Source organism: Schistocerca cancellata, chromosome 6, assembly GCF_023864275.1.
Source record: "Schistocerca cancellata isolate TAMUIC-IGC-003103 chromosome 6, iqSchCanc2.1, whole genome shotgun sequence".
Classification (NCBI taxonomy): domain Eukaryota; kingdom Metazoa; phylum Arthropoda; class Insecta; order Orthoptera; family Acrididae; genus Schistocerca; species Schistocerca cancellata.
The window spans coordinates 432,128,043-432,142,081 of record NC_064631.1 but is presented as its reverse complement, the minus strand read 5'-3'; the positions used below and the strand labels follow the sequence as shown (position 1 = coordinate 432,142,081).

At 39.2% G+C, this 14,039-nt stretch overlaps 1 protein-coding gene across 1 annotated transcript in view; it reads right to left on the bottom strand.

The window, feature by feature from the left end:
• Window positions 1-808: 808 nt before the first annotated feature.
• Window positions 809-14,039, bottom strand: part of LOC126191043 (26S proteasome regulatory subunit 6A-B) — a 31,212-nt gene continuing 17,981 nt past the window's right edge. The window contains exons 6-8 of the mRNA XM_049931755.1: window positions 7,207-7,493; window positions 5,595-5,822; window positions 809-1,195 (exon numbers count right to left, since the gene is read on the bottom strand). Coding sequence (XP_049787712.1) covers window positions 1,085-1,195; window positions 5,595-5,822; window positions 7,207-7,493 — 626 coding nt within the window. The 3' untranslated portion in view covers window positions 809-1,084. The remainder of the gene's footprint in view (window positions 1,196-5,594; window positions 5,823-7,206; window positions 7,494-14,039) is intronic.

The window sequence follows — 14,039 nt, the reverse complement described above, 5'->3', positions numbered from 1 at the left end:
TCAAGTCCCCTACTTCAGCAGACCATCTTTCCAGGGAGTGATGACTCCCTTTTGTAAACAATGTGCCATTACTCCTGTGGGAGGAAGAATTTTAGTACAAGGTGGCAGACAGTCAAGGAATATGTCAGGATTTAGTTTAAAAAAATTTATTTGAAACACCCCACTTAAGTTTTTTACCAATTTTCTCCCAGATGCCTGCACAACCGAAGCTGCCTGCCTTCAGAAACGAGGCAGCCCTGTCCGGTTAAATCTGCTGACATGAGATGCCTTCAAGCCCTCTGCTGAAGTTGCTGATGAATTCACACCATCAGTTTGGCCTATAGCAAGCATGGAGGTGGGTCACATGTATGGACACTGGAGGGTTCTGAAGAGCATAACAGTTTCTTGTCACTCTTGTGATCCAAACCTCAACTAGAGAACACATCTCTTTTGGGATTCAGAGCCTCTGGCTCTGCACTCCAAGATCGGTCACCAACAAAACATATCATGAACCACCACCTCTCTCATTGCCCATTTCTTTTGTTTGTTCGACTTTCTTGACTGACCTACACCTATTAACTTCCTACCCTAGGCTTGCCCCCATGTATTCCATATACTGAAATACATGCTCTTTATTTGACCCAATTTCCTGTTCTCATGTAATATCAGTCCTTGATGCCCACTCCTAAGTCCTGATTCCTCGACAACCTGTACATTTCATAATGTTTAAGTGCATAGATAAAACTTGACCCTGAAACAATTACATGACACATTAGGCTGTGTGGTATAAACAAATGAGACCACCAGTCGTATTCACAAAACAATACAATTTCAAAAAACATAACTCTCAGTTCTTTAATATCAAAACTTTTTAGGAGAGAAAATAACAAGTTGTAAGAGAGACAATCACAGCAAAACAAGGAATTTTACTAAAATGTTAACCTTAATTTAGGCATCATATTTCTGAACATTTCTGAATGTATGTAGATGAATGAAAGTCAGCTGCTGCTGCCACAGTTCATACTACTACAGAATTACATAATTTATTTACCACAGTAAACTGTTCATAAATTAGTGTCTCAGATTAATGTGAAACACAAAACATTTACGCATAGTAATTAAGATTAGCTTTCTTCTTGGCTTGGACTTCCAGTATAGCATCCATGAAGTCTTCGTGAGTGACAGTCAGTGCATTCCTTCTCAATGCAATCATTCCCTGAAAAAAAAATATTTGTGGTGAGATATCACAATAACAGCATTCAGGATTTTCAAGTACACTTGGGTATGAGTAACATGACCCAGCAATGTTCAATGCTCAGTTTAAATGTTCCAGTTACAGAAATTGAAGTCTGACAAAGTAGCTTTCTTAAATGTCCTTTTGAAACAGTTCTTTTCCCTAAATTTGGAAACATGCGAAACATATTTCAAAATTTTGAATCAACAAGGAGCACAGAAATCTTATTTGAAAGAAGTGCAGAAACAACTGAATGCTTTATTCAGATCTTGGACACTATGTTGCTGTATAGGTATTTTAAACCAATGTAGTCATCTAAGCCTGTTCAAGCACATGTAAGCAACAGTACTGTTTCGATTTTCCCAGCTGAACTATTTAAATACAAATAACTGGGTCCACAATTTAAAACTTTCCCGACGAATAGAATATTCACACAAAATTTCATGGAAAAAATTGCTAGGTATTCAACTGAATTTACTATGATTAGTACCTGTATCTTCTTTTTTGCCAGTATTTGTCACAGTTATCAAGGATCATATTTTGAATTGAGCTCATCTGGCGCTAATTTGACAATCTCTTATTTCTTGCAAGTTGAATAGGTCCCCAATTATGCACATTTTAAACTAAGATGAAGCAGAAATGACCTCACTGAATTTCAATTATAACTTCAAAACTGGGTACAAATAAATTCCATTTGCTATATTTGTAAATATTAACACGTTCACTGCCATCGGCGCACCAGCGCGTCCGGCCGATACTAGTGCATATGCCGTCGACGCGCCTGCGCGGCGAGACACTCAGCTGTTTCTCAGCGCCACAGTTTAGTCGGGCACAGCCATTCGGTGTGGTTCATTGCGCAGGCACTCTAAGAACGTATTGTTTTCAATTTTTGCGGGTGCGGTTCGTGTGTTTTCCCTACAGTTTTTCTCTGTTGTGGGACTGAAAATGGAAGACAATCGTGACACGGCGGGCCCTTCAGAACCTAAGAAACGTAAAACACAGGACACAAGAAACGTACAAAAACTAACGGATGCGGAATTATTACGAATATTAGAAGAAAGCGATTCGGAAACGGAACTGGCCAGTGAGGAGGACGGCGTGGAATCCAGTGAAGAGTCTGACGGAGCCGAGTTTGTTTTAGATGAGACTGTAGAAATGGCTGTGAATCCTAGCGACAGGGAAATGGCAGAAGGAGTGGTAACAAGAGATAACGCAGCTGATACAACTGTTGCGTGGGAAAGAGAGCCAGTTGGAATGATAAATTGCCCATTTATAAAAAATGAGGGACTGCTTATTCAACCGACGGAAAACACTCCCTTAGATTATTTTCGTCTTTTGCTGACGGACGAATTTCTATTGACAGTTGTAGAAGAAACAAATCGAAACGCGATTGAATTATTCCTTTCTGCGGGAACCAAAGGACAATCACGAATAAACTGTTGGAAAGATGTGACTGTTGGCGAATTGTTAGTGTTCTTGGGAGTTTTCCTGCACATGGGAAATGTAAAGATGAGGAATTTGCAGGACTATTGGAAAAAGGACGCTTTATTCAACGTGAAAGGAATTGCCGATAGTATTTCACGAAATCGTTTTCTGCTAATACTACGTGCATTACACTTTTCTGAAAATCCAAAACAGGGCAAACCAACACCATCCGACAGGTTGTATAAAATACGTCCCGTTATCAATTTTTTCAATGAAAGGATGTGCCAAGTTTACTACCCTGGACGGGAACTGTCTCTGGACGAATCAATGATCCTTTGGCGTGGACGATTACTTTTCCGCCAATACATCAAAAACAAAAAGCACAAATATGGCATAAAGCTATATATTTTGACAACTCCCACTGGAATGGTCCTAAAATTCGCGGTATACACTGGCATGCTGGACGATTTAGGAGGAAGAGGCCATGCGCAAAAAATTGTTCTTCATTTACTAGATGAAAAGTTGAATGCTGGTCACCATGTGTACATGGACAATTACTATAACAGCTTCGCATTGGCAAAGCTGCTCCTGGATAAGAAGACCCACTGCACGGGAACTCTGAGGGCGAATAGGAAGGATACACCCAAGGAAATACAGGAAGCAAAACTACGAAAAGGTGAAGCCGTTGCCAGATTTGCGGAAGGAGTTATGATAGGTAAGTGGCGTGATAAGAGGGAGGTTTGCTACATTTCTAATGCATTTACAAATGAAATGGTTGAGGTTGAAACCAAAAGAAAGGAGAAGAAATCTAAGCCCTTGGCCATTGTAAACTACAATAAATTTATGGCGGGAGTTGATCGGCACGATCAGATGTTATCATATTACCTCTCGGAACGCAAAACCATACGCTGGTACAAGAAACTTTTTATCCACGTTGTGGAAATGATACTGACAAACGCACATGCCCTACACAATAAATATTGTGGCACAAAAATGCCCCTCCAAGAATTTAGACTCAGTATTATAAGAGCACTATTGCCACGAAAGCAGGTAGAACGGCCAGTCAGAAATCCCCAACATGTTGTGGTAAAACGAGAATCAAATGGAAAATCAAAAACACCGCGAAAAAAGTGCAGATCATGCGCCAGCCGTGGACAACGAACAGACACGATTTACGAGTGCCTAGATTGCCCAAATAAAGCGGGATATTGTTTGAATTGTTGTGTTATTCACCACCTCTAAAGGCAGATAGCACTTTCGTTGCTCATTTATTTTTCGACAGTTATGTGTCGGTACTATACGTAAACTTTGTATTTATTTTATTTGTTTGAGAGTGTAATGGATAAAGCTCTAGATTGTATTTTTCTTAGATTTGACATACATTTTATTTCAGAAGTTTCTTCGAGATCTTGTGTTTGTATTTGAATGTTTCTACTATATTTTTTGTCCAATAAATATGTCGTTTGTCAGTAGGATGTTTCGTTTCATTTATGAATATAAAATGAAATTGTAGTAACCTAAACTGTCACACTAACCAGGAACAATACACTAGACGCATTGGCGCGTCCACGGCCACCCGCTACAGAATATGGCCTGATATGCCACTGACGCCTTAGTGCGCCCCAAAACAACTTTGATTCACGAGAGTAAATTTGATTGTGTACTTATAAAATAAATACATGTTATATTACTTTTAGCAATATATTTTCAGATTCTATTAAGAAAAATATTGGTTACGTGGCAAAGCAAGGCCAATTACAGTGGCAGTGAACGTGTTAAGTGGAATAAATGCACACATTTGGAGAAGACATAAGTAGCAGACACCCCTTTCACAAGAATACAGCATCAATTTTCTTATAAATTATGAGTATGGGCTACCTTTTGATGCTGTTAAAGACTCCAGATAAATGCTAATCCAGTACAGATAAATACTGATCCAGTCACTTGTGTAATGCAATCTCAGTCTACCAAACTGTTTATTTATTTGTGATTGATTATGGGATATATAGTCCTCATCCAAAAAGATTTTCAATATTGTGGTAATGGACCATTCTGTCACTGTTTGGTGCAGCAATTTTAAATTTATCAACAACAGCACAAACTATGGACTTCTGGAGTATTTGCATTATTAACTGTCATGATCAGTGACTAAAATAAATACTGAAGGATCTCCACAGTGAATGGTTTTTCTTGACAGATATTTTATAATCTTCACTTACTGAACCATCAACCAGATATGCTTTTCATGTAATAACTAAGAACTAAACCTTCAAAACACATCTTAGTACAGGATAAACCAGAATGTTTAAGGTTAGTTTTTACATGAGAACGATTTTCGTCTCCTTTTTGGTGTTCTTATTCTTGGTTTTGGCCCTTGGTCATTGGGTTTGCTTTTCACTTTGTGATTTGACAGTTATCTATTTTGACTTTATGGCTGGGTGTCTTGTACGCTGTGAGTGAGCACTAAACTGCAGCCAAAATTTATTCTTCTAATTAAAAATTAAACTGGACAAGCTGTGGTCTTTCCGGAAATTTACTGTGCAATCCACAATGAATATGACGTGTATTTAACATAGGGAATGCTGCTTGCCAAAATTAAAAAGTCATGTTGAATTTAAAAACATATAAGTGAAAACATTTCTGGTAAATGAAGCTGTACCTGAAGTCACTACTGTGAGAACAGTGATAAATTTTACCCTGGAGGAACAATTAGGATAATTTATTTCTTACTAAAGTAAGAAATGTTTTGAATACACAAATAAATTTATCTTTAACTTAACTGTGCACTTAGCTTACTGATAGAATTTCAGTGTGAACTACTGTTTACAACACATGTAATAGCACAATTTCTGTATACTTCTGAATCCCTTCCACTTCTTTAAACACCAATATTTTGGAGAAAAAAAAGGCATCTCACTAGAATAAAAGTCTAGGTAACAACAGATTTTATACTCACAGCTTCAACACAAACCGCTTTGCACTGTGCTCCATTGAAATCATCAGTCGAGCGTGACAACTCCTCAAAATTTACATCTTTACTGACATTCATCTTACGAGAATGTATCTGCATAATTCGAGCCCTGGCTTCTTCATTTGGATGTGGAAATTCTATTTTCCTATCTAACCGACCAGATCGCAGAAGTGCAGGATCCAAAATATCTACACGATTGGTAGCAGCAATAACCTAAAAGTGGTAAACATATATACATAAATTTAGCATGATAACTAGTTTCAAATTTATTATAAAATCACTTTCAGATCAGTCCACTACCTTACAAATATAATAGGTTAACAAATTAAATACAATAAGTACCTTTTAAAGTCATTAGTATTTTACTAGATATGATGTGTTATGCTTAATTTGTAGATTTGTTAAATAGTAGTGAACAGATATGAAGACAGTTTTGTAGCAAAATTGAAATGCCACATTAGTAACTGTCTAGGTGAACACAAGCAATGTGCTGTAAACTGTCTAAAAAAGACTTTCATGCCCGAGATATTGTTGTCAAACCTTCTGAAACTACGTGAAAGCAAAGTAAGGGGGGCTTCCTAGGTGGAATGAGCACAAAAGACGGATACACTACAATTTGGAACATATAGCATGGGTCAACAAGTCTACTTTTTCCCTATTTCTTCCTTAATTGTGTGTTTACATAAAGTAGAGCTTCTGAGACTGCATGAAATTCAGATTGTCTTCTTCCAATTGCGGAGCTTCATTAAAGTTAAATAATTGTTTCCATAGTGGCATGACGATTTTCATGCAATCTTATGCAGATATTAAAAGAAAATGTTACTGTATGGACTACAAAAATGCTCAAGGAGAGAGAGTTCTATCATTTTTCCCTGTCAAATTCTGAGATCTGAAAGGTAAGTAACCAAGTAAGTTAACAAGAAATGTAATGATTTCTGAGTGTGTTATTAACTCTAATTTTGACACTGAATACATCCAAATGAGAAAGGTATAGCATACAAAATCTGGTGGTGTCAAAGTGCAGTGAAAATACTGTAATCAGCAGAAATAGTAGCAACAAAGAACTCTGAACACACTATCTACCAGTCACCAGTAAATAAAAGGTATGGCACAAACAGCACCTTTCACATTAATTTCTTTATCTGGCAAAAGAGAAGAAATTGTACAAGGAAACAGGACTATTCAAGGATAAAAGAAGAATGACACGAGGAAAATCAATCATTAATTGCTATCAGCAACTGTATTAAGATAAAATAACATTTACCAGTTGGCAAATGTGGAACTAGTTTAATAGATCTGACACAGATAAAAACACAGGGGAAGGAGGAGCAGGAGCAGGAGCAGGAGCAGGGGAGGGGAGGGGAGGGGAGGGGAGGAAGAAAGTTTGAAACTATGATATGTTGAAGTACCAGATACAGCTATCTTCTGAAAAATTTCTAGTAGGTATCCATCTTCCTCTGAAATGTGCCTCTAGGGAAGCAAGTGACAGTCATTTTAATTTATTAAGGAATTTTAGCACTTTGTGTTGCAGTATTTCAGCAACATTTAATTCATAAATGGCTACTCACACAAGCATAGCTACATTATTTATAATTACCTTAATGTCTGCAGTAGAACTGAATCCATCAAGCTGGTTCAACAATTCCAGCATAGTTCTTTGTACTTCTCTATCACCAGCCTTTTCTGAATCAAATCTTTTTGTGCCAATAGCATCCAATTCATCAATAAATATTATTGCTGGTGCCTTCTCTTTGGCAAGGGCAAATGCATCACGTACAAGTTTAGCGCCATCTCCAATGAACATCTGTACAAGCTGTGGTCCAGCAAGCTTCAAGAATGTTGATTTTGTCTGTGCAGCACAAGCTCGTGCCAACAGCGTCTTACCTAGTAGGATATAAACACAACATATAAATGAGTAGCTGATAGCCTATTATACACTGTTTAAATAACTGATTGTTGTTTCTTGCTGTTGGGCAGCGACTGGACCTCCCAACTGCTGAACATGCTGCTCACTTCAGTGACTGCTTCACAATCTGTGCCATCAGGATCCTCCCTACGAACACCAGCTTTCCTGAATTTTGGAGGTGGGAAATCTCCACACAGCATAAACTACATTCCCATAACCCCCTGGCCTCAACATTCACTAGTCCCTGTCCTCCACTTACCAATCTCCCTTCACTGCTTCCATTCCAGCACAACACAGCACTCTATTCCAGCAATGCACCCACTGCTCCTTTTCCTTCTTCTGTTTCTGTCCTTTTCTACACTCTCCCCTCCCCCCCCCCCCCCCCCAACCTCTGCCTACCCAAACCTCATGATTTCACCTAACAGCCCCCTACCCTGTCCCAACCACATTCCTGCACACTCCCACAAGCAGCACTCAACCTTCTGCCACAAACTGTGACTCCCTCTCACCACCTATGCCGCCTCCTTACCCCCACCCATGATGGATTATTACTCCCATCAGGCATGGTTAGAAATCAGTTCAGCCACAGCGATCTGAGCCAATGGCCATGTGCATGTGAGCTGTGCTTGTGTGAATGTTTGAGTGTTCTCTACTCCAGAAAAAGCTAAAATGTGTAACAGTCTTTTTCCCTTGTGCCTGTCTGTGACTCAGCATCTCCTCTCTATGGTGAGTAGCAATCTATCCTTTTCATAATGTTGTTATTCCAACCTGGACTTTCCATTGTCTGTCATATGTACAAAGGGCCAGCTGTCATCCAACGGCAGGTGATTCCCAATCTCCATGTGTTCCCTCATGCTGCACATTTTGTAAGCACAGCTCTGTCATTCACATTACAATGGGTGTGCATAGAAGGAAACATGTCTGCTCTGTGCTACACCTAACAGAAAAATGTGCATAAAATCTCTACAACACAGTAACTGTGTCAGTTACTTGCACAGACATTGGTCTCTTTGTAAAGACAGTGGAGAAGCAAATGCTGATAAAGCATACCATATGCTATGACTCAATGGGGAAAAAAGAGCAACTGAAGCACAACAATATTCATTGCCAGATACGAAGTTTTCGGCAAGCACCATTAAAACTCTTGTCTGGGTTTGGATGTTTCACCTTATGGTCCCAAATCATAGATTCATTCCAAACAGGCTATCAATAAGTTATTTGTGATAGTTATTATGATGGATTGAAATAAAGCAGCCAATCACACCTCAACACATTGTTTGCAATGAAAAATGTGATACGCAGGTTCTTCAAGAGACACAAGGCAAAAAAAAAAAAAAAAAGATTAACACAAATTTATTTCAGAGCTATCTCTTCCATCAGGATAAATAGATTTTATATAGCACAGGTAGCCCTACCACTAAACCTGAGGGAAAAGTGCACCTATGGTGTTGACAGATCTTCCACTGCATGCTGCTCTTGGCGATTCATTTCCATTGGCAGTAGCCAATCAGGTGATAGTACACAGTAGCCAATGAGAATTGCTGCATCTAATGACTAGTTTTGGTGTACAATATTAGTCAAGCACAATAATGACAACTGCTGAACTGGCTATATGAACTGGAAGCTCGGTTACTGGTTTTCGTATTTGCTTCTTGTATTGCACGTTTCCGGAATATGACAGGATTTCTCTATATATTGTTCCAAATTCCAATGTTATCATTAGTTATGAGTTGGTGAAGCCAATAAATGTTATGGGAGGAGAACTGGGCTGTGTTACATATCAGGCTATAGCCATAGGCAATCATCATTTCAACAACTTTGTGGGATTGTTTCAGGATGCCCCAGTTTTTGAGATGGTTGTCTAATCATTCGACTAATGATCTGTCATGTTCATTTCCCATCATTCGCTCTGCAAACAGTTACAAACTGCAGCATGCAAAGCAAAACCCACCAACACCGTTAACTGCACTTTTTACCAATTCCTTTAATAATGTCTTTCAAACTTGGCCAGAATCAAATTTTACATTACATGAACAGTTGCTTACTTTTGGCATAGGCCTCATTTTGATAGATTACTACAGTCTCTCTCTCTCTCTCTCTCTCTCTCTCTCTCTCTCTCTCTCTCTCTCTCTCTCTCTCCCCCTCCCTCTCTCCCCCTCTCTCTCTCCCCCCATGACAGTCATTCCATCTTTCAGCCCAAAATGCAGAAATTTTATGCACTAAACACCCAGTAAATATTGTTAATATTTTGTTGACATATTAACTGTGTGATGTAGCTGAAGTGCATCTATCCACAACAGAAACAACAGCAACAGTTATGCACTTAATTTTAGTTTCATGCACACTTCCAACTATCAAATGCATAAGCAGAAAGGCAGCATTTTACTGCAACAGACAGCAGTCATCTTGTTTTTATCTAATTGTAATCAGCAGTTTTGGCTGAATTAAGCCACCTTCAAACTAGACTATTTTATTCATAAAACATAAAATGTGGCATTCTGCACACTAGCTGGCAGAATCAGCCAGCCCCTGCCAACAACGGTGTTATTTTAGCATAATCATCTACATCTACATTTATACTCCGCAAGCCACCCAACGGTGTGTGGCGGAGGGCACATTACGTGCCACTGTCATTACCTCCCTTTCCTGTTCCAGTCGCGTATGGTTTGCGGGAAGAACGACTGTCTGAAAGCCTCCGTGCGCGCTCTAATCACTCTAATTTTACATTCGTGATCTCCTCGGGAGGTATAAGTAGGGGGAAGCAATATATTCGATACCTCATCCAGAAACGCACCCTCTCGAAACCTGGCGAGCAAGCTACACCGCGATGCAGAGCACCTCTCTTGCAGAGTCTGCCACTTGAGTTTGTTAAACATCTCCGTAACGCTATCACGGTTACCAAATAACCCTGTGACGAAACGCGCCGCTCTTCTTTGGATCTTCTCTATCTCCTCCGTCAACCCGATCTGGTACGGATCCCACACTGATGCGCAATACTCAAGTATAGGTCGAACGAGTGTTTTGTAAGCCACCTCCTTTGTTGATGGACTACATTTTCTAAGGACTCTCCCAATGAATCTCAACCTGGTACCCGCCTTACCAACAATTAATTTTATATGATCATTCCACTTCAAATCATTCCGCACGCATACTCCCAGATATTTTACAGAAGTAACCGCTACCAGTGTTTGTTCTGCTATCATATAATCATACAATAAAGGATCCTTCTTTCTATGTATTCTCAATACATTACATTTGTCTATGTTAAGGGTCAGTTGCCACTCCCTGCACCAAGTGCCTATCTGCTGCAGATCTTCCTGCATTTCGCTACAATTTTCTAATGCTGCAACTTCTCTGTATACTACAGCATCATCCGCGAAAAGCCGCATGGAACTTCCGACACTATCTACTAGGTCATTTATATATATTGTGAAAAGCAATGGTCCCATAACACTCCCCTGTGGCACGCCAGAGGTTACTTTAACGTCTGTAGATGTCTCTCCGTTGATAACAACATGCTGTGTTCTGTTTGCTAAAAACTCTTCAATCCAGCCACACAGCTGGTCTGATATTCCGTAGGCTCTTAGTTTGTTTATCAGGCGACAGTGCGGAACCGTATCGAACGCCTTCCGGAAGTCAAGAAAAATAGCATCTACCTGGGTCTCATGAACAAATAAAGCGAGTTGGGTCTCACACGAGATAATTTGCTTTTGACAACAATTAGCTGAAATGTGAAAGATTACTAATAATTACAACTTACTGTTGCTCTGCTCTGCAAAAATCCAAACTATTTCACTTACATTATTTTCAAGCTTCTGCACAAGTATAGTGGTAACAGAAAATAAGCATACCAGGAACTGAATTCCTTTTCATGATACTGTGTTACTTTATAACAACTAAGAAGAGGGAATTGATTGACTGCATCCTTCAAAATTTTCAACTAATACAACTGATTATCAATTTTTATAATATTACAATGACAGAAAATATTAACAGGAGGGTTATAAAACAACTTAATGCTTTTGAGAGACTGGCCACTTAAAAGAATAGTGAACCTAGGAAACAGCACATTTATGCTGTTTTTAAAGTGTTACTGGCATACATGTAATTGATGCCTCTTCAGGAGTAACATACCGTCAAACAGGGTGATTTTGGACACTGGGGCAACTTCAGACAGTATGGCTTATTTGCTCTTTGCTACTGCATAGAAACAAAGAGTTACTTATGTTAACGTCCGTGTGCCAGTTATTTTAAGCGCAAGATTGGATTTATCGCTTTATACAACTTTTATTTTGCGGCAATTGTTTCCCTAGGTGAATAATTGATGAACAGTCTCAGTGTTAAAAATCCATGCATTATCGTAAAGTGGAAACTTTCTATTGTTGCACTGAGCAGGAAGCTATTGTAACCGTAATTGTCGACGCGCTCAGTAGCTAACAGCATTGAGACAATGTCTGTACAAGTTTGTCGAGTTTCTCGTGCAAGATTATAAAATAACGACGGTTTTTGTAAAACTGTGTACTGTGTGGGGTGATTTCGGACAATGCCAAGAACGTATAAGAGCAGGAAAGGTGCTACAGTACAGTGTAATTATGACCCGGAACTTTTAGATAAAGTTGTTCATGATATTCACAGTGGTAAATTATCATACAGAAAAGCATGCAATTTGTATGGTATACCTAAATCAACCCTACAAAATAAAGTGCAGGAAGCACATCCGAGAAAAAAAATAGGATTACAGCCAGTGCTAAATGAAGAAGAAGAAGAAGAAGAAGAAGAAGAAATGTTGAACCACTGTATCTTGAGGGCTGCACATTGGGGATTTACCTCCACTAAATTCAATATTAGATATTTAGTTAAAGGCTACCTTGATAAATCTAGCCAAAAAGAGAAGAAATTTCATAATATCTTGCCAGGAGACAGGAGAAGAATGGCTGCATTTATTCCTCAAACGACAGTCAGATCTTTCCGTTCGCTTAAGCGAAAATATTATATGAGCTCGTGCTGAAGTGAACAAAGAGACTGTTTATTTAAATTCTTGCAAAATAAAAACTTAGCTGTAATATATAAAATTCATTATATCATTCCATCCCCCCCCCAAGAACCATGGACCTTGCTGTTGGTGGGGAGGCTTGCGTGCCTCAGCGATACAGATGGCCATACCGTAGGTGCAACCACAATGGAGGGGTATCTGTTGAGAGGCCAGACAAACGTGTGGTTCCTGAAGAGGGGCTGCAGCCTTTTTTTTCAGTAGTTGCAGGGGCAACAGTCTGGATGATTGACTGTTCTGTCCTTGTAACACTAGCCAAAATGGCCTTGCTGTGCTGGTACTGCAAACGGCTGAAAGCAAGGGGAACTATAGCCGTAATTTTTCCTGAGCACATGCAGCTTTACTGTATGGTTAAATGATGATGGCGTCCTTTTGGGTAAAATATTCCGGAGGTAAAATAGTCCCCCATTCGGATCTCCAGGCAGGGACTACTCAGGACGAAGTCGTTATCAGGAGAAAGAAAACTGGCATTCTACGGATCGGAGCGTGGAATGACAGATCCCTTAATCAAGCAGGTAGGTTAGAAGATTTAAAAGGGAAATGGATAGGTTAAAGTTAGATACAGTAGGAATTAGTGAAGTTCGCTGGCAGGAGGAACAAGACTTTTGGTCAGGCGAATACAGGGTTTTAAATAGAAAATCAAATAGGGGTCATGCAGGAGTCGGTTTAATAATAGATAAAAAAATAGAAGTGCGGGTAAGCTACTACAAACAGCATAGTGAACGCATTATTTTGGCCAAGACAAGAAACCCATGCCTACTACATTAGTACAAGTTTACATGCCAACTAGCTCTGCAGATGACGAAGATATTGAAGAAATGTATGATGAAATAAAAGAAATTATTCGGATAATGAAGGGAGACGAAAATTTAATAGTCATGGGTGACTTGAATTCGGTAGTAGGAAAAGGGAGAGAAAGAAACGTAGTAGGGTGAATATGGATTGGGGCTAAGAAGTGAAAGAGGAAGCCGCCTGATAGAATTTTGCACAGAGCACAACTTAATCATAGCTAACACTTGGTTCAAGAATCATAAAAGAAGGTTATATACATGGAAGAACCCTGGAGATACTGACAGGTTTCAGATAGATTATATAATTGTAAGACAGAGATTTAGGAACCAGGTTTTAAATTGTAAGACATTTCCAGGGGCAGATGTGGACTCTGACCACAATCTATTGATTATGAACTGTAGATTAAAACTGAAGAAACTGCAAAAAGGTGGGAATTTAAAGAGATGGGACCTGGATAAACTGAAAGAACCAGAGGTTGTACAGAGTTTCAGGGAAAGCATAAGGGAACAACTGACAGGAATGGGGGACAGAAATACAGCAGAAGAAGAATGGGTAGCTTTGAGAGATGAAGTAATGAAGGCAGCAGAGGATCTAGTAGGTAAAAAGACGAGGGCTAATAGAAATCCTTTGGTAACAGAAGAAATACTGAATTTAATTGATGAAAGGAGAAAATATAAAAATA